This window comes from Equus asinus, chromosome 12, assembly GCF_041296235.1.
Source record: "Equus asinus isolate D_3611 breed Donkey chromosome 12, EquAss-T2T_v2, whole genome shotgun sequence".
NCBI lineage: Eukaryota > Metazoa > Chordata > Mammalia > Perissodactyla > Equidae > Equus > Equus asinus.
The window spans coordinates 47,806,838-47,826,389 of NC_091801.1; the positions used below are offsets into that span (position 1 = coordinate 47,806,838).

The 19,552-nt window shown below is 36.2% G+C and overlaps 1 protein-coding gene across 11 annotated transcripts in view; it reads left to right on the forward strand.

Annotated features, from left to right (window-relative positions):
- The window catches only part of VPS13B (vacuolar protein sorting 13 homolog B), a 781,052-nt gene that overhangs the window by 394,901 nt on the left and 366,599 nt on the right, over positions 1–19,552 (forward strand). For all 11 annotated transcript variants that reach the window (XR_011493286.1, XM_044743909.2, XM_044743903.2 and 8 more), the window contains one exon: positions 18,165–18,385. Coding sequence is in view for 10 of the 11 variants with exons in the window: in XM_044743909.2 (XP_044599844.2) it covers positions 18,165–18,385 (221 nt within the window). In the remaining variant the exon portion in view is untranslated. The remainder of the gene's footprint in view (positions 1–18,164; positions 18,386–19,552) is intronic.

The following is a 19,552-nucleotide window of genomic DNA, read 5'->3' on the forward strand; positions in this document are numbered from 1 at the left end:
ACCAAGGTAACCTTCTCATTAGAGGAAATTTGTTTATTTTATTGAATTATAATTGACATATCACATAATTATTTCTTTATTGTGGCAAGAATATTTCAGATCTAGTCTCTTAGCAACTTTGAGATATACAGTGCAATATTGTGGATTATAATCACTGTGCTGTGCTTTAGATCTCCAGAACTTATTCATCTTCTAGTTGCAAGTCTGTTCCCTTTAACATCTCCCCAATAATAATGTCAACTTAAATTTAAAATTATCCATTCATCTAAGTTGTCTAATTTGTTGGGACGTATAGTGTTGTTCATAATACTGCCTTTTAATCTTTTTTAATTTCGCTGGGGTTGATAGTAATATTCCTTCTTTCATTCCTGATTTTGCTATTTGTGGCTTCTCTCCTTTATTCAAAGTTAGCCTACCTAAAGTGTTGTCAGGTTGCTGATCTATTCATCGAACCAATTTGTAGTTTCATTGATTTTTTTCCTATTTTTATGCTTTTTGTTTCATTAATTTTTGCCCTAATCTTTATTTTTTTTTTCTGCTTGCTTTGTTTTAGTTTCATCTTATTTTTTTCTAGTTTCTTCAGGGAAAAATTTCAGTTACTGATTTGAGAAATTTATTCTTGTATGATATAGGCATTTAATACTATAAATTTCTCTTTAAATACTGCTTTAACTGCATCCCAGAGACTTTCATATGTTTTTATTTTCATTTACTCACAATATTTTATAATTTTCCTTATGATTTCTTCTCTGGCCCCTGGGTTATTTACAAGTGTATAGTTTAAATCCAAATATTTGAAAATTCTACAGATTTCTTTTTGTTTCTGTTTTCGAATCTAATTCCCTTGTGGTTTAGAACATAGATTGTATGACTTTAATCCTTTTAAATTTATTAAGACTTACTTTATAGTCTAGTGTATGATCTATTTGGAAGAATGTTCCATATGTGCTTGAATGTGTATTCTGCCATAGTTAGGTGCAACATTCTATATATTTTAGAGTTGGATGATATTGTTATTCACCTCTTCTATAGCCATACTGACTTTCTGTCTAGTTATTCTATCTATTATTGAAAGTGGAGTATTGAAATACTCAAGTATTATTGTTTGGTTGTCTATTTTTTCTTTAAATTCTGTGAGTTTTTGCTCTGTATGTTTTGAAGCTCTGTTGTTAGATGTATATGCACACTTAATTGTTATACCTTTCTAAAGTGTTGACCCTGTTGCCATTATGAATTGTCCCTCTTTGTCTCTATAATACTTATATTTTTGTATCTTTTTTATCTGTTTGTTATAGCTACTCCAGCTTTTTATGGTTATAGTTTTTATGGTATATCTTTTCTATCCTTTTACTTAAACATAGTTGTCTTTAGGATGTAGGTGTTTCTCATTTAGACAGTCTTTAGTTAAATCTTGCCTTTTTATGTAGTCTAACAATCTCTTATTCTTAACTGAAGTGTTCAGAGTATCTATATTTCATGTAATATTGATATGTTTGAATTAAATTGGTCATTAGCTATTTCTGTCTCTTGTGTTTTTTATTCTTCTGTTTCTCATTTACTATGTCCTTTGTTTTAAATGTGTATTTTAGTGTAGCATTTCATTTCTTTTACTGATTTTTTTGTTATATATTTTGTAAGTGATGCCTCTAGGGATTATATTACGCATCTAAATTTGTTACACTCTACGTCAGATATATTCTAACTTAATTCTGGCAAATGATAGAAAATTTGTTTTAACATAGTTCTTTTCTCTACCCCCTTCTAATTCATACATATATTACATCTCTATATATCATAACCCAACAATACAGTTATATTTATTGCTTTATATAATCAATTGCCTTTTAAAGTACTTAAGAGAAGAAATGAGAAATAACACACTTACAGACTGTTTTATATTAACCCAAATATTTGTCATATCTAGTGATCTTCATTTCTTTCTGTGTGTTTGAATTACCACCTGTAGGATGTTAATATTTCTCATAAGGCAGCTTTGCTAGCAGTGAATTCTCAGCCCTTGTTTATCTGAGAATGTTTTTATTTTACCTTAATATTTGGAATATAGTCTTTCTGGGTATAGAATTCTTTGTGGATAGTTTATTTTTTCCTTTCATGTATTTCAATGTGCTTTCCTACTGACTTATCAACTCCATTATTTCACATAAAAATTAGCTTTTAAACATATTACTTTTCTACTGTATGTGATGAATTAGTTTTCTTTTTCTGCTTTCAAGATATTCTCTTGTTCTTTAGCTTTCAACAATTCAACTATAATGTATCTAGGTATTTATGTGTTAGTATTCATTCTCTTTAAGCCTGGTTAAGCTGCTTGGATGTAAGTATTAATATTATTTATGAATTTGGGGATTTTTCAGCCATTATTTCTTCAAATATTTTTCTGCTCTTCTCTCTCCTCTCCTTCTGGGACTTCCATTACATTTATGTTAGTACATTGATCTTGTTCTTCAAGTTTCTGAGTCTCTGTTAGTTTTTCTTTTTGTTTTTCAGGTTGGATAATTTTTATTGATCTGTCTTCAGGTTCATTGATTTTTTTTCGTATGCCATGTTGATTCTGCTATTGAGCTACTCTACTAAATTTTTCATTTCATTCATTGTACTTTTTGACTTTAAAATTTGATTTGTTTCTTTTTTAATTTTCTTTCTTATGAGATTGTTGATTCATTGTTATCATACTTTCCTTTAATTTTTAAAAATGGTTTTTTCTTTAATTCTTTGAATACATTTATAATAGCTTCATTGCAGTTTTTTGTTGTGCTGCATCCAACATCTGTGGACACTCAGAGTTTTTATTGACTACGTTTTTCCCTTTTCTGAAATAGAGCACACTTTCTTGTTTCTTTATATGTCTAAATTTTTTAAAATATTGAACATTTTAAGTGCATATATTTTTCCCCCCTATAGGTTGTTGTTCTTTTATGTCTGTTTACTTCTTTTTTTTTTTTTAAGATTGGCACCTGAGCTAACAACTGTTGCCAATCTCCCTTTTTTTTGTTTCATTCTTCTCCCCTCAAATCCCCCCAGTACGTAGTTGTATATTTTAGTTGTGAGTCCTTCTAGTTGTGGCATGTGGGATGCCGCCTCAGCATGGCCTGATAAGTGGTGCCGTGTTCGTGCCCAGGATCCAAACTGGCAAAACCCTGGGCTGCCGAAGCAGAACGTACGAACTTAACCACTCGGCCACGGGGCCAGCACCTGTTTACTTCTTTGTATGGTGACTTCCTTAGGCTAAATCTGTTTCTTCCCAACTGTGTGACCAGTGATGTCTCTGCTCCATTTTGTTTTGTTCCTATTATTCTTGGTTTTATTTTTAACCCTAACTTCTTAGGTATCACTCCTGTGTCTTCTTGTCTTAGTATTAAGCCAAAATTTGAACAGAGGTTGTTTTCAAGTAAGGCTTTTATCCTCTACTGATGGATCTCTATTGTATAAAACTGTGCATTCAGTGTTCTGGCCATTTTCAAATCTGCCACACTTTTACTTTCCTCTGAGCCCTTCCACACATCCTCTGTACATATGTGCAGTCGCAAGGTTACTCAGGAGTATCTGATAACTCAGTTCTTCTGCGTCCCCTGTGCATGTGTGCCATGTCAGTCAGAAAAATGATTGCCCCAATCACATCCACAATCTCAGGCTAGTAGAGTTGTTGGCTCTTCCTGTTCAACCAAGCTGAGATCATCATTTCACTGACAGCACTGCTGATGTGGTTGTTGTTCATCACACAAGTGACTTTTCTATGACCATGGCAGCAATGCTTCCAGTCCTTGTGATCTTCCTTGCCCTGTTAGAACCTCCATACTGAGCAATCTCTTGAGAAGATAGGTGTGGCCTCATGTAAGAATATCACAGACTCTAACTCTTCTTACCCAAAGTTCAGTAGTTTTTTAAGCATAAATGGTTTTTAGATGGTTGTATTCCCTTCTTTGGTTTACACAGTGCTGAAATATTTTGTTTTGTTTTTTAAATCAACTATGCCCAGCTTTATGGTTTATTTTTGGGAAGGGGATTCGTTAACCTGCTCATTTGACTATAACTGCAAATCTCACTCAGGTTATCTTCCTTTTTTTTTTTTTTTAATTAAGGTTGTGATAGATTACAACCTTGTGAGATTTCAGTTGTACATTATTGTTAGTCATGTTGTGAGAACACCACTTCACCCTTTGTGCCCTCCCCCTAACCCCCCTTTTCCGTCGTAACCACCGATCAGTTCTCCTTGTCTATATGTTAACTACCACCTATGAGTGGAGTCATACAGAGTTCGTCTTTCTCTGTCTGGCTTATTTCACTTAACATAATACCCTCAAGGTCCATCCATGTTGATACGAATGGGACGATTTTGTCCTTTTTATGGCTGAGTAGTATTCCATTGTGTGTATATACCATATCTTCTTTATCCAATCATCAGTTGCTGGGCACTTAGGTTGCTTCCACATCTTGGCTATTGTAAATAATGCTGCGATGAACATAGGGGTGCATGGGACTCTTGGAATTGCTGATTTCTGGTTCTTAGGATAGATACCCAGTAGTGGGATGGCTGGGTCATATGGAATTTCTATTTTTAACTTTTTGAGAAACCTCCATACTGTTTTCCATAGTGGCTGTACCAGTTTGCATTCTCACCAACAGTGTATGAGGGTTCCTTTTTCTCCACAACCTCTCCAACATTTGTCACTCTTGGTTTTGGATATTTTGAGTGTAAGGTGATATCTTAGTGTAGTTTTGATTTGCATTTCCCTAATGGTTAGTGATGATGAGCATCTTTTCATGTTTCCATTGGCCATCCTTATATCTTCTTTGGAGAAATGTCTGTTCATGTCCTCTGCTCATTTTTTGATCGAGTTGTTTGGTTTTCTGTTGTTGAGCTGTGTCAGCTCTTTATATATTATGGAGATTAACCCTTTGTCGGATAAGTAGCTTGTAAATATTTTTTCCCAATTCGTGAGCTGTTTTTTTGTTTCAATCCTGTTTTCCCTTGCCTTGAAGAAGCTCTTTAGTCTGATGAAGTCCTATTTGTTTATTATTTCTATTGTTTCCCTCATCTGAGGAGTTATGGTGTCCAAAAAGATTCTTTGGAAACTGATGTCAAAGAGTGTACTGCCTATATTCTCTTCTAGAAGATTTATTGTTTCAGCCTAATCTTTAGGTCTTTGATCCATTTTGAGTTTATTTTTGTGAATGGTGAAAAAGAATGGTCAATTTTCAATCTTTTACATGTGGCTGTCCAGTTTTCCCAGCACCATTTGTTAAAGAGACTTTCTTTTCTCCATTGTAGGCCCTCTGCTCCTTTGTCGAAGATTAGCTGTCCATAGATGTGTGGTTTTATTTCTGGGCTTTCGATTCTGTTCCATTGATCTGTGCACCTGTTTTTATACCAGTCCCATGCTGTTTTGATCACTGTAGCTTTGTAATATGTTTTGAAATCAGGGATTGTGATGCCTCCGGCTTTGTTTTTCTTACACAGGATTGCTTTAGCAATTCGCGGTCTTTTGTTGCCCCATATGAATTTTAGGATTCTTTGTTCAATTTCTGTAAAGAATGTCATTGGGATTCTGATTGGGATAGCGCTGATTTTGTAGATTGCTTTAGGTAGTATGGACATTTTAACTATGTTTATTCTTCCAATCCATGTACATGGAATGTCTTTCTATCTCTTTATGTCGTCATCAATTTCTTTCAAGAAAGTCTTGTAGTTTTCATTGTATAAATCTTTCACTTCCTTGGTTAAATTTATCCCAACATATTTTATTCATTTTGTTGCGATTGTGAATGGGATTGAGTTCTTGAGTTCTTTTTCTGTTAGTTTATTATTAGTGTATAGAAATGCTACTGATTTATGTGTGTTGATTTTATATCCTGCAACTTTGCTATAGCTGTTGATTGTTTCTAATAGTTTTCCTATGGATTCTTTGGGGTTTTCTATATATAAGATCATGTCGTGTGCAAACAGTGAGAGTTTTACTTTCATTGCCTATTTGGATTCCTTTTATTTCTTTTTCTTGCTGAATTGCTCTGGCCAACACCTCCAGTAGTATGTTGAATAGGAGTGGTGAAAGTGGGCACCCTTGCCTTTTCCTGTTCTCAGAGGGATGGCTTTCAGTTTTTGTCCATTGAGTATGTTGTTGGCTGTGGGTTTGTCATATATGGCCTTTAATATGTTGAGGTACTTTCCTTCTATACCCATTTTATTGAGGGTTTTTATCATAAATGGCTGTTGGATCTTGTCGAATGCTTTCTCTGCATCTGTTGAGATGATCATTTGGTTTTTGTTTCTCATTTTGTGAAGGTAGTGTATCACGTTGATTGATTCGCGAATGTTGAACCATCCCTGTGTCCCTGGTATAAATCCCACTTGATCATAGTGTATAATCTTTTTGATGTATTGCTGTATTCGGTTTGCCAGAATTTTGTTGAGGATTTTTGCATCTATGTTCATCAGTGATATTGGCGTGTAGTTTTCCTTCTTTATGTTGTCCTTGTCAGGTTTGGGGATCAGAGTGATGTTGGCTTCATAGAATGTGTTAGGGAGTGCTCCATCTTCCTCAATTTTCTGGAATAGTTTGAGAAGGATAGGTATTAAATCTTCTTTGAATGTTTGGTAGAATTCTCCAGAGAAACCATCTGGTCCTGGACTCTTATTTTAGGGGAGGTTTTTGATTACTGTTTCTATTTCTTTACTTGTGATTGGGCTATTCAGATTCTCAATTTCTTCCTGATTCACTTTGGGGAGGTTGTAAGAGTCTAGGAATTTGTCCATTTCTTCTAGGTTGTTCAGTTTGTTGGCATATAGTTTTTCGTAGTATTCTCTTATGATCCCTTGTATTTCTTTGGTATCGGCTGTGATTTCTCCTCTCTGATTCCTAATTTTATTTATTTGAGATTTCTCTCTTCTTTTCTTAGTGAGTCTGGCTAAGGGTTTGTCAATTTTGTTAATTTTTTCAAAGAATCAACTCTTTGTTTCGTTGATCCATTCTACTGTCTTTTTTGTTTCAGTATCATTTATTTCTGCTCGAATTTTTATTATTTCTCTCCTTCTACTGACTTTGGGCTTTGTTTGTTCTTCTTTTTCCTAATTCTGTTAGGTGTTGTTTGTGGTTGCTTATGTGAGATTTTTCTTGTTTAATGAGGTGAGCCTGTATTGCAATGAATTTCCCTCTTGGGACTGCTTTTGCTGCATCCCAAAGGAGTTGGTATGGCGTGTTTTCATTTTCATTTGTCTCCAGATAATATTTGATTTCTTCTTTAATTCCTTCAATAATCCATTGTTTGTTCCGTAGCGTGTTGTTTAGTCTCCACATTTTTGCACCTTTCCCTGCTTTATTCTTTTAGTTGATTTCTAGTTTCTTAGCAGTAGGATCAGAAGAGATGCTTGATATTATTTCAACTCTCTTGTATTTATTGATGCTTGCTTTGTTTCCCAACATATGGTCTATCCGTGAGAATGTTCCATGTGCCCTTGAGAAGAATGTGTAACCTGCTGTTTTTGGATGAAGTGTTCTATATATTATCTATTAAGTCCATCTGGTCTAATTTTTCATTTAATTCTATAATTTCCTGTTTATTTTCTGTCTGGATGATCTATCCATTGGTGTTAATGGGGTATTGAGGTTCCCTGCTATTATTGTATTGTTGTTGATGTCTCCTTTTAGTTCTGTTAAGAGTTGCTTTACAAATTCTGCTGCTCCTGTGTTGGGTGCGTATATATTTATAAGTGTTATGTCATCTTGGTGGAGTGTCCCTTTTATCATTATGTACTGTCCCTCTTTGTCTTTCTTTATCTGTTTTACTTTGAAGTCTACTTTGATATTAGTATAGTGACACCTGCTTTCTTTTGTTCATTATTAGCTTGGAGTATTGTCTTCCATCCCTTCACTCTGAGTCTGTGTTTGTCTTTGGGGCTGAGGTGTGTTTCCTGGAGCCAGCATATTATTGGGTCTTCTTCTTTGATCCATCCTGCCACTCTGTTTCTTTTGATTGGAGAGTTCAATCCATTCATGTTTAGAGTGATTATTGAAATGTGGGGGCCTACCGCTGTCATTTTATCTCTTGTTTTCCGGTTCTCTTGCATTTCTTTTGTTTCTCGTCCCTTGGTTTTTGGATTACTAATTCAGGCATGTAAATTTCTGTACTGGGTGTCTTCTTATTTGTAATTTTTGTCTTTATTCTTGTTATTTGTTTAGTGGTTACCATATGGTTAGTATAGAACATCTCATAGATGAGATAGTCTGTTTTCTGATAGCCTCTTATTTCCTTAAATTAAAACCTTCTATTCCTTTTCTCTTCCCCTTCTAGGTTGTTACTGTCAGATTTTTTTTTTTTTCCCTTCTTGTGTTGTGAGTTTGTGGTTCAAATGACAGGGTTATATTTATTCTTGGTGTTTCTCTTCCTTTAATCTTTAATGTTTTATTTGACTTTTGCTAACCTGTTCTGATGGAGAGCTGCTACTTTCTGTTATTGTCCTTCTCTTTATCTACTTTGCTCTTGGTTTTGTAGCCCCTTTGCTTTTTTTTTTATTTTTTTTATTTTTCAGGTATGAGGATTTTCCTGAGCATGTCTTCAAGAGGAGGTTTTATGGCAATGAACTCCCTTAATTTTTGCTTAGCTGGGAAAGTTTTTATTTCTCAATCGTATTTAAGTGATATTTTTGCTGGGTAGAGTATTGTTGGCTGCAGGGTTTTGTCCTTCAGAGGTTTGAATATATCATTCCACTCTCTTCTAGCCTGTAAAGTTTCTGCTGAGAAATCTGCTGATAGCCTTATGGGGGTTCCTTTGTAGGCTATTTTCTTCTCCCTGGCTGCCCTTAGTATTTTCTCCTTGTCGATGACCTTTGCTAGCTTCACTACTATATGCCTTGTGGTTGGTCTTCTTCCATTGATAAAGTTTGGAGATCTATTGGCTTCTGTCACATGAAGTTCCATCTCTCTCCCCAGGTGTGGGAAGTTCTCAGCCATTATTTCTTTGAACAGGCTTTCTGCCTCCTTCTCCTTCTCTTCTCCCTCTGGTATACCTATAATCCTTATGTTGCATTTCCTAATTGAGTCAGATAATTCTCGGAGGGTTTCTTCATTTCTTTTTAGTCTTAGTTCTCTCTCCTCCTCTGCCTGCAGCATTTCTATATTCCTGTCTTCCAAATTGCTAATTCTTTCCTCCATATTCTCAGCCCTACTGTTCAGTGCGTCTAGATTTTTCTTAATCTTCTCTATTGTGTTCTTCATTTCCAGTATTTCTGTTTGGTTCTTCTTTATGGTATCACACTCTTTTGTGACATAGCTCCTGAACTCGTTGAGTTGTCTAGCTGAATTCTCTTTCAACTCATTGAGTTTTTTAATGGTGGCTGTTTTGAATTCATCGTCATTTAGGTTATATATTTCATTGTCTTTGGGATTATTTTCTGGGTATTTGTCATTTTCCTTCTGTTCTGGAGATTTAATATATTTTTTCATATTGCTTGATGGTGTATATTTGTGCCTCCGCATAGAAATAGAGTTTAGTTACTGCTTCCACTTGTTTCTACTGGTCTGGTGGGGGAACAGCTGTTTATACTGCACTGACCAAGAACCCTATGAGCTGTTGCTAACTGGGCCTGGGTCCCTCCTCGTAGTCACAGTGGTCCTGTGGGGTCCCTCTTCAGCTGTGGGCGCAGTCACAAGGGGGCTTCAGGCTGCTGATGCCTACTTTTGCAGACCAGCTAGACGTGCTCCCTCCTTAGGGTCTGCAGCAGTATCATAGGCTTTCCCAGCAGCCATGGGCAGGATCACCTATATTTGCAGTTCTGTCACAGTCGGCACCCACAAAATCTCACTTGTCCACTATAGGTCACAGCAGAGCTATGGGCATCTTCTGCAGTCTGTGGTTACCTCACCTAGCTATGCTACTTTTGTCCCAGGGTCTTCCAGCCTGGTGGTTGCCGGGCGGGGGCTCTCTACTAGTGCTGTGCAGAGGCTATCGCTGAGGCTGCTGTGAGACTGTAGAGTTTCCCCCTGGGCCATGGAGCTTGGCTGCTGGAACTCCACTCGGCCCCAGTCCTCTCCCCCAGGATCTGTGGGAGCCCCTTGCCCTGTCTGGGGGACAGCCGGAGACTGTGAGCTCAGTGGCAGCTGGCCGGCTGCTGCCCTGCCTGGGATTCTCCTCTTTGGGACCCTCCTGGTGTTCTGAATGCTGGGCGGGGCCTCTACGCTAATGGCAGGTAGAGGCCTTGCCTGCTTCCGGGATGGAAGCCTGAAGTTTCCCCCTGGGCCGCGGATCTGGCCGCTGTAACTCCACCCAGCCCCAGTCCTCTCCCAGGAGATCTCCGGTAGCCCCGTGCCCTGACCAGGTGACGGCCACAGTCTGTGAGACCGGCGGCAGCAGCTGGTGGGCTGCTGCCCCATTCGAGATTCTCTCCAGGAGCCTCCCTGTGTTGTGGATGCTGGGTGGGGCCTCTCCGCTAATGGCGGGTAGAGGCTTTGCCTGCTGCCAGGATGGAAGCCTGAAGTTTCCCCCTGGGCCACGGAGCCATCCGCTGGAACTCCACCCAGCCCCAGTCCTCTCCCAGGAGCTCTCTGGTAGCCCCGTGCCCTGACCGGGTGACAGCTGCAGTCTGGGGGACTAGTGGCGGCAGCTGGCGGGCTGCTGCCCCATTTGGGATTCACTCCGGGAGCCTCCTGGCATTGTGGATGCTGGGAAAGGCCTCTCTGCTAATGGCGGGTAGAGGCTTTGCCTGCTGCCGGGACGGAAGCCTGAAGATTCACCCTGGGCTGCAGAGCCGGCTGCTGGAACTCCACCCAGCCCCAATCCTCTCCCAGGAGATCTCCGGCATCCCCAAACCCCCTGGACGACAGCCACAGTTTGTGAGGCCAGCGGCGGCAGCTGGCGGGCTGCTGCCCCATTCGGGATTCTCTCCGGGAGCCTCCCGGCATTGTGGATGCTGGGAGGAGCCTCTCCGCTAATGGCGAGTAGAGGTTTTCCCTGCCGCCTCTGGTGTGGAGCTGTGGAGTTTCCCCCTGGGCTTAGGTGTAATCCCAGGGGGCTTAGGTAGGGCTGTTGTCACCTGTTTCCACCGTCGCTCCTCTGGGTGCGCACCCTCCTGCCCTTGGTGTGTGGCGATGTTCTGGGGGCGTCCGCTGGAAGAAAGCCACTTGCAAGTACTAGGCTGTTCAGGGGTGGGGGTTGGAGAGTTTTCACCTATCTCCACCTCTTCCCAGGGTGAAGTCCGTCCGCCTTCCGATGTATAGTAGCACGGGTCTCTCAGGCATCCTGAGATGCTATATGGATATCCTTTGTGAAGCGATGAATGTCCAATTAGTTGTAGATTCGAATGGGGAGAGACAAAGAAGACTACTCATGCCGCCATCTTAGTCCTAACTCCCAGGTTCTCTTCTTTTGTCAAGCCACTTCATAGGCTACTAATTTTCTTCGTATTTAGCCTGGAGGTGGTTGCATTTCATTATCTCCTTATTTTGGCCCCATTAAGAGTCAGACAACACAATGCATTGTGACTTATGCAAAGAGAATTACCAATGACTGCTTTTTACAGAAGAAGACTCTGAGTGTGGAGGGCACTTAGAGTTTTAATCACTGTCTAGTACACAGTCTGTGTATAATTAATAAGACAAATGTATAGTTACATACTCTCATGGGTTCTCAATTTCTGGGAATGAAATGCAGTCTTGGATCATTCCAACTATTTGACATCTGAGCTTCTCTGAAGTTTCTGACAATTTTTTGGAAAAAATTACTTCTGGCCTCATTGGTAATTTTATAAGCTTTTTATAATTCCTTTGATGTCTTTCAATTCATAATAGCTATTATAAACTTGCATCTCTTTCCTCAAGGTTATCTGTTATTTCTTCTACTCAACATACAACCTCCTTATTACTTTCACAAGGCATTGACAATGTCCCATCCAAGCATGTTCCCACTGCAGGACCTTTGTGCTTACTCTTGCCCTTCTAGAACACTTTTCTTCCTAATAGCCTCATGGCTTATGGCTCTGCAGACTATAATTTTATCAGAAGGGCTTTACTGGACTATCTCTCTTAAAATGATAGTATCACCTGTTCCATTACCCTGCTTAATTGTTGTTCAGTGCACTTTGAACATACTATATATCATTTAATTATTAATTTATTTCTTTCCACAACTAAAATGCAAGGTCCTTGAGAACAGTGAGTTAATATTATTTACTGTTCTATCCCTAGTTCCTAGAATAATCTCTAGCATAGTTTTTATCTTAGTAAATATTTGTTGAACAAATGAATCTACCTTAATGGAAGTAGTCTTTATTCTGCTTCCAGTGCTTAGGACCCAGCCATTTTACTATTCATTCATTCATCTTCCTTCCTCCCTTCCTTCCTACCTTCATAAAACAAATATATATTGAATATATACTCTATGCTGTGTACTGTGTTTTTAAGGAGCTTGCTTCATCAATTATAACCTCTTTATGTAACCCCTTGTTGACATATAAAAAGGCTAACATTTCTTTTCATCATATTAAGTTACAAAACACACCTCTTACATGCCAAATTCAATGGAAACCTTTTAATCCTTGGCGTTGTTGGTTGATTCCTTCTTGAGATTCTTTCTTAACTTCTGGATAACCATTCTCTTTGGTTTGTTTTCTGTGGATCATGGCCACTTCTGAATATCCTTTGGGAGCTCCTTTTCCTCCACCCTTTCCTTAAATGTAGGTGTTCATATTTATAGCTCCCCTGGACTTATCTATACTTATGTTTTAGCTATCAGTTTTTCACTGATGACTTACAAATCTATAAGATTATTACCTGGCTTCTTTCTTATATGCCCAGGTACTGTTTGGCCTAGACTGTCCATCATATGGCATTGATAATAGGATAGAATCTTGTGTTACAGAGCAGCAGGAATCTTCAATACCAAAAACTGCTTTTTTCTTAATTCCTAATTGCTCATTCCTAATTTTCAGGTAACACTTGTCAGCTTTAGAATTCTTTGAAGTGGTCACCTGAACCCCAGGGCATGAAACCACACTTTTCCTAAGTTATAGATAGACATGATCTCCAGAACCCAGGTTTCCTCCCATCCAATTCCCATCTAGATGAGGTTTTCAGGAAGTAGAATTCATTAATTCAAACTCCTTCATTTAGAATTTGGAATAGTTTCATGAACTGAAAGAGCCCTAGGGCCATCCATGAACTTCCTACCTTTCAAAAATCTTCTTTAAGTAATAAAACCAAATAATGAAAAAATGAAACTCATCACAGCTTTACTTTTTACTTTTTGCTTTACTCTTTGTTCCTATCTTTTTCGTTTTGTCACTAAGTTGGTTCTTTCACCATAATGAAATATTCCACTTAATTCTTGCTGACAGAAAAGGCCTGAAATGGCTAAAGACTTCATGTGGAAAAGCAGAGGATTTAGGAATAAGCATTTCTCCCCTAACACTAAAGAACAGGTAAAGCTACACTTTTCACCCAGATCTACCTGATGCAAAATCCAGGCTCATTTTTCTGTACCAGGCAGTGTCATAGTGTTCTGATGCACTCAACAAATTAATTTATAAACTTAAGTAAATTAGTATAGTCTGTCAGTAATATAAAATGAATGTACAAATGTATATCTTTTATTCCTAAAGAATACTCATTTATTAGGAGAATTAACATTGCAAAGCTTTTATGTCATTAGTTAATCCTGAGTTTCATTGAACAGCTATAAACAATTCTTTTGTTAGAAATCTTGGAAGGTAATAGAGTTGACTCAAATTGACTAAAATGAGTAGATGTACTGTGTTGCATAGAGAATGCAGCATGTTAAAAATGCATTTAAGAAAAATGATTAAATCTATTTAATATGTAGGATGTTTTTGTAGCAAACATTTGTAAGTATTTTTATTGCTGTTATAAATGTAATGTGTATAGCTGAAATTGTTTTGGAAAGGGATTAGGTCTTAAGCATGTTTTTTATCTGTTATTAAAGTTTGACATGTTTATAAAATACATATTCAATTACATAGCTTAACAAGGGACAATTTTGCTGTTCAGTTATTTAAGAAAAAGCTAAGGTACATAATCAAAAAACAAAAACAAACAGCATTTGTAAATAGAAATATTTAAAATACCCTATGTTTTCTTTTCCTAGTTATAACTCATATATCACTGAGCTGTGAAAACAAGAAGTATTTTTATGATAATGTTTTCTTTTTAATTTAATTTAATTTTTTTATTGATGTCACGTTGGTTTATAACATGTAAATATCAGGTGTACAACATTATATTTCAACTTCTGTATAGACTGCTTATGTTCACCACCAATAGTCTAGTCTCCATCCGTCACCATATATATGTGCCCTTTACCCCTTTCGCTCTCCCTCCTCCTGGTTATGATAAGGTTTTCTTAATTGTGTAGAAGTTTTATATAATAGCTTAGGCAAGGTGAGGAGTGATACTAATTAATGGGAAGTTCCTTTAAAAAATATGTGGAATTGTAATAGTCCTAAGACAACCTATAGAAACCAAAAGTGTTTCTTGCTAGCTGACCATATGACCCTAAATAAGTCCTGCATTGTTATAATATTGACATCTCTTTCAAAAGTGTAAAGTGGTTATTAATACCTTAATTCCTTGAAGGATAGTGCTATTCTTTGAGGTCCCTTCTAGTTTTTAAAGCAATAAATGTTCTAGTTTTGCATTGTTTATAATTGAAATAATAAGTTTCAGAGAATCTTAAAAACTAGCTTATATTTCTTTATGCAATAATGAAATTTTGATGATTAAGTTATGATTAAACCAGTAATAACTTTCAGAAGTGAACAGTAGTTTTAGCAGTAAATACTTATGTTTCTAGATGTGAAGAAAATACTTCACAAGTTTGAAATCAATTATCCATTATTTTTGTCACAATTGCTAAGTTTTATACATGCAATACATTTCACATTTCCTAACACAAAGCAGTATTTTGTTCCAAATGTAGAATTGTGGTTACAGAGCAAATAAAACTATAGGTTGCTCATTTTCATTTTCCTCTCTTTTAGGCATTTCAGCTGTCAGGAAAATTGATTACACTTTACATTATTTTGAATGCCTTAATTCCTTGAAAGTACCCATTACTTAATTAATATCACTTAGAATTAAAGAACCCTTTATCTTAGCTGTCTTTAAATCAATTAAGTGCTGAGTGGTTTGGGGAAACAATGTCAGCAATTTTGGGTCATTTGTATTTGTAGAATACAGTATATCTGTCTCAAAGTGTTAACTCTTGTAATAGGTAGTAAAATATTCCTGGTTACACTAATTCGTATTTGAAATAAAACCCTGCCTGAGTCATACTGGATTGTGGAACATGAGGGGAAAATATTAGTGAGAAGAGAAAGGCACTTTTTTGTTTGTTTCTAAAGACATTTAATGACTAAGGCTATAAAGGCAAAGAAAACTGAGGGACAGTATCTCCAATATTGACCAGTGCTTTATGTTCTGCTTCTAGTGTTGTACAAAATCAGTAACATGTAAGGAAATCCACACTATACATTTTTTAAAATTTCACTCAGTTGTGAGTTAATATTAGCTAATGAAGTCCCTCCCTCCGTTGTTGACACATGCAGCATAGTCTTACTGAATTTTCTTTATTTGCTCATTTTGTCTCAAAGCTCTGTCATATTTGCTCTGTTGCACATTATTTCATCTGAGTTACAGCAGTGTTTGGTTATCATTTTCTTGAGAATTATTTTATTGATGTTCTTTTCTCTCGATAGTGTAGAGGGTTCACAAGTAGAGTTCTCAGTCTCCTTGCTTTGTTTTTATTTTTGTTCTTTAGAGAATCTGAAACTTTCTGAATTCTGCCAGGAATAAATAGTTTCTCTAAAATAAACGACTCCATGTTACAGCATTAGAACTTTCCAATTAGAGTAAAAATACTAATCTTCAAGCTCTCAGAATAGTACATAGTTCTAGCCTGTTCTAGCCTGTCATGCATGCCCGAGCATATTTTAGGAAGTCCCCAGAACATTATATTACCAGGAGATAAGGTGTTTTTATTTTGTTTTGAGCTCATGTATGTTGATAGGTACTTGAAAAGAGCATGTAGTTAATGATTTGCTGTGTTTTGGTAATTTTTTTCATAATGATTAATTCTGAGAATTTTTGTCATTACTTGTTAAGATCTTGTCTTCTAGGTAGAATGTGCTTTTTAAAACAGTCTGCATGCTAAGTAAATGGACATAAAATATTACCTTAAGAGGTTCTTTTCAACACTTAGAATATGATATACCCAATTTCAATTTGTTGGTCTGATTACAAAGAAGCAGCAGAGACACGTATCTGAGATAGTACCAACATTATTTGTGATTTTTTTTTTAATTTAACAAATTTAAATCTGGTGCTCTTCATCCAGCCTAACCACCATTTAGCATTTCTTGGATAACATAAAATTTGCAGAACTATGTATATAGCTCACTACCAGTTTTAAAATATGTAACCTGAAATCATTCCAAAATATTTTAAGACCAATTTGGCAAAGCCTTTGTTTTGTAAATAGCATGGAACTTTGTGTAGGTTTAAAAATAATCTTAGAATTAGTTACAGATGATTTAAAGTTTGTCATTCTTTCTTGGGGGCAAAATATTTTGTCTTAAAACAGACAGAGTACCACAATGCTGACCACATATAATTACGCAGTTTTCATTGTTTCCAGTCAAGTTATTGTGGACTACTATGTAGCTAGATTGATTCTATTATTCACGTCTCAATTTCAAAGTTTCTGTTTTGATTTTATTAACTATATTTGGTCAAGACATTTTGAATTTTGGAATTTATGATACTCTACCTTGTACCCACTAAGTATCACCATTCACAATTCAAATGCATTTTTAGATTTCTTTAATATATATATTTGTAGTATGACCCACTTAGTAATTTATTTGATATTTTTTTTGTTCCTGAAAAATAATGTGAAGCTAAAAGTACAATGTGATCCTGGTTCTGATTCTGTGAGGGCATGTCCAAAACTACAGGGGGAAAAAAAAAGACTTCAACGTATAATGCTTATTATCGCGAGTGGCAGGGTGAAAGGTAGATTATGACTGGTTTTGACCTTTTCGTATGTTACGTTTTCTGAATTATCTTCAGTAAGGTACTAGTACCTCTCTAATTAGAAAATAAATAAATATTTTCATTTGTTTTAAAATAATTGAGTTACTTAAAAAGTAGCTTACTTAAAAAGAACTTAAAAAAAACTTACTTAAAAAGGAGTTGATACTATACAGTCTATACTGATAACTGCTACTAGAGTTGCAAAGTCAAAATGTAAGTCATAGGAACATATTTTCCATCAAATTGGCTTCCCAATAGTAAATGTTTGCTGTATTGTAATATGGAGTATGGTTTTAAAAATTATTTCGCAAAGTACTTTATCGATAGCCACAAAACATAAGATGGTTTTAGCTCATAAATTTATATTAATGAATTCATCTCTAATAAATTTATAAAAGGAGGAAAAGAATATTGCTTTTAATCCTGAAATTTATGAGTGATTGTTTTAATCAAGTATACTTATTTGAAAATAACATATTATACATAGGAATCACCAAGGGAAGACCGAAATGCATCCTGGGTTTTACCACCAGAGGTTCAGATTAAGTAGTTCTGGAGTAGAAACCAAGAATCTGTATTTTAGATAAGTACTCACAGGATTCTGGTGCAGGTGGTCCAACAGACCATAGTAGATTGTTTATTCTTTTCCTGTCTCATTCTTCACTCAGATTTGTGGTCACCTTCAGTCCATACAAAGATTGTTGCATTTTCCTAATTTAACACATTTTCTATGGTCTGCAAGGTATACTGCACACATCCCCAGCAGTTGCACAGCACAACCCACTAGAGTACGGGAAGAGAAAGCTAGAACTTCTATTTATATTTTATGTCATTTCCTTAATTTCTATTTCTGTATTTTTATAATATACATAATTATTGATATAGTAGTATATTATAATAAACACAAATATAAACATTTTTAAAAGATAACTTTTAAGTAGTATGTAAATTTTTTAGCACATTGGTCTCTGGGATACTATCTTCACTTTTTATGATGCCATATTAAATGTTTTATATTTCAAATTTAGACAATAGACAACTTAGTATCAAGTGACAATGAACTGAATCTTTATATCTGTGCTTTCCTACCCTCTTCATTCCCTTCATCAGGTGATGCTTTTCCTTGGACTGTCAGCTTGCATCATTTCAGCGTATATACCCTTTTTGGAAAACAGGTGACACTTTGCCTAGTGGAACCTATGGGTTGCACCTCTACACTAGCTGTTACCTCTCAAAAACTACTTGCTACAGGACCTGATACAAGACATTCATTTGTTGTTTGCCTCCATGTTGACCTGGAGTCACTTGAGATAAAATGCTCGAACCCGCAGGTTGGTACATTTGATATGTGAAAGGAAATTTAAAATAATGTGATTTAAGAACAATTGTTATCCATTTTGTTGCAGGATTTCTCTTCTATTAAGTGTCCTAAGTTATTTTGAACAGTGCCATCAAGATCAGAATGGTTAGATTAAGAATTGCTTTTAAGCTCTCTCAAGTTTTGTAATTTAAACTCTTCTGAAGGGGGGCTGGCCCCATGGCTGAGTGGTTAAGTTCGCACGCTCCACTGCAAGCGGCTCAGTGTTTTGTTGGTTCGAATCCTGGGCGCAGACATGGCACTGCTCATCAAACCGCGCTGAGGCAGCATCCCACATGCCACAACTAGAAGGACCCACAACTAAGAATATACAACTATGTACCGGGGGGCTTTGGGGAGAAAAAGGAAAAAAATAGAATCTTTAAACTCTTCTGAAAATGTAATGGTGGCAGTATAAATGCATCTTTTGACTGATGGAATGAAATCAGTTGCAGATGTAAAGTTTTTTAAATGCTGAAGCACTGCTTTCCTATCAGAAGATAGGAAGAGTCTGTTTAAGTGATCAGATGTAATTTCCAATCAGATTATCTCTCAGAACTTCTTTTGTTCAACATGTAATATTTTTTTAAAAAATAGTGCTCTTTGCTATTAAAAAAGGCATTTTGTTAATTGTATAACATTTCAGTTGGTATAAGCCAAACATGTTGTATTCTGCAGTTTTACAATTTAATATGAATTCAGATCACCTAATAATTTTGTACAAATTATTAATCACGTACAATTAAATACGTGTTTCTTTGACCTTAAGCAGACTGTAGTATATTTTCTACATAGATTGTCAATGTTGAATACTATTCGAAATTATATTTTTAAAACAGTACTTTTTAGAATATTATTAAATCTGACAGGTCAATGTTGATAATCTGTATTTATCCCAGCATTAGTGGTTACAAGGTAGTTTTTAAAATGTATTTTTTAGAGTTGGTTCAAATACTATTCCATATTTTATAGAGCCTCCTTACCATCTTTATTCTTTCTCCTTTTCTGTTTGCCTTTTCCCTCTATTGTATACTATGCAGTTTGGTTTAATTTTAGTATAAGTTTGTTCATTGTGAAAAGATTGGACCTGCTAATATATTGGGGATGGCCTTATTATAAAAATGCATATAATTAGAATTAT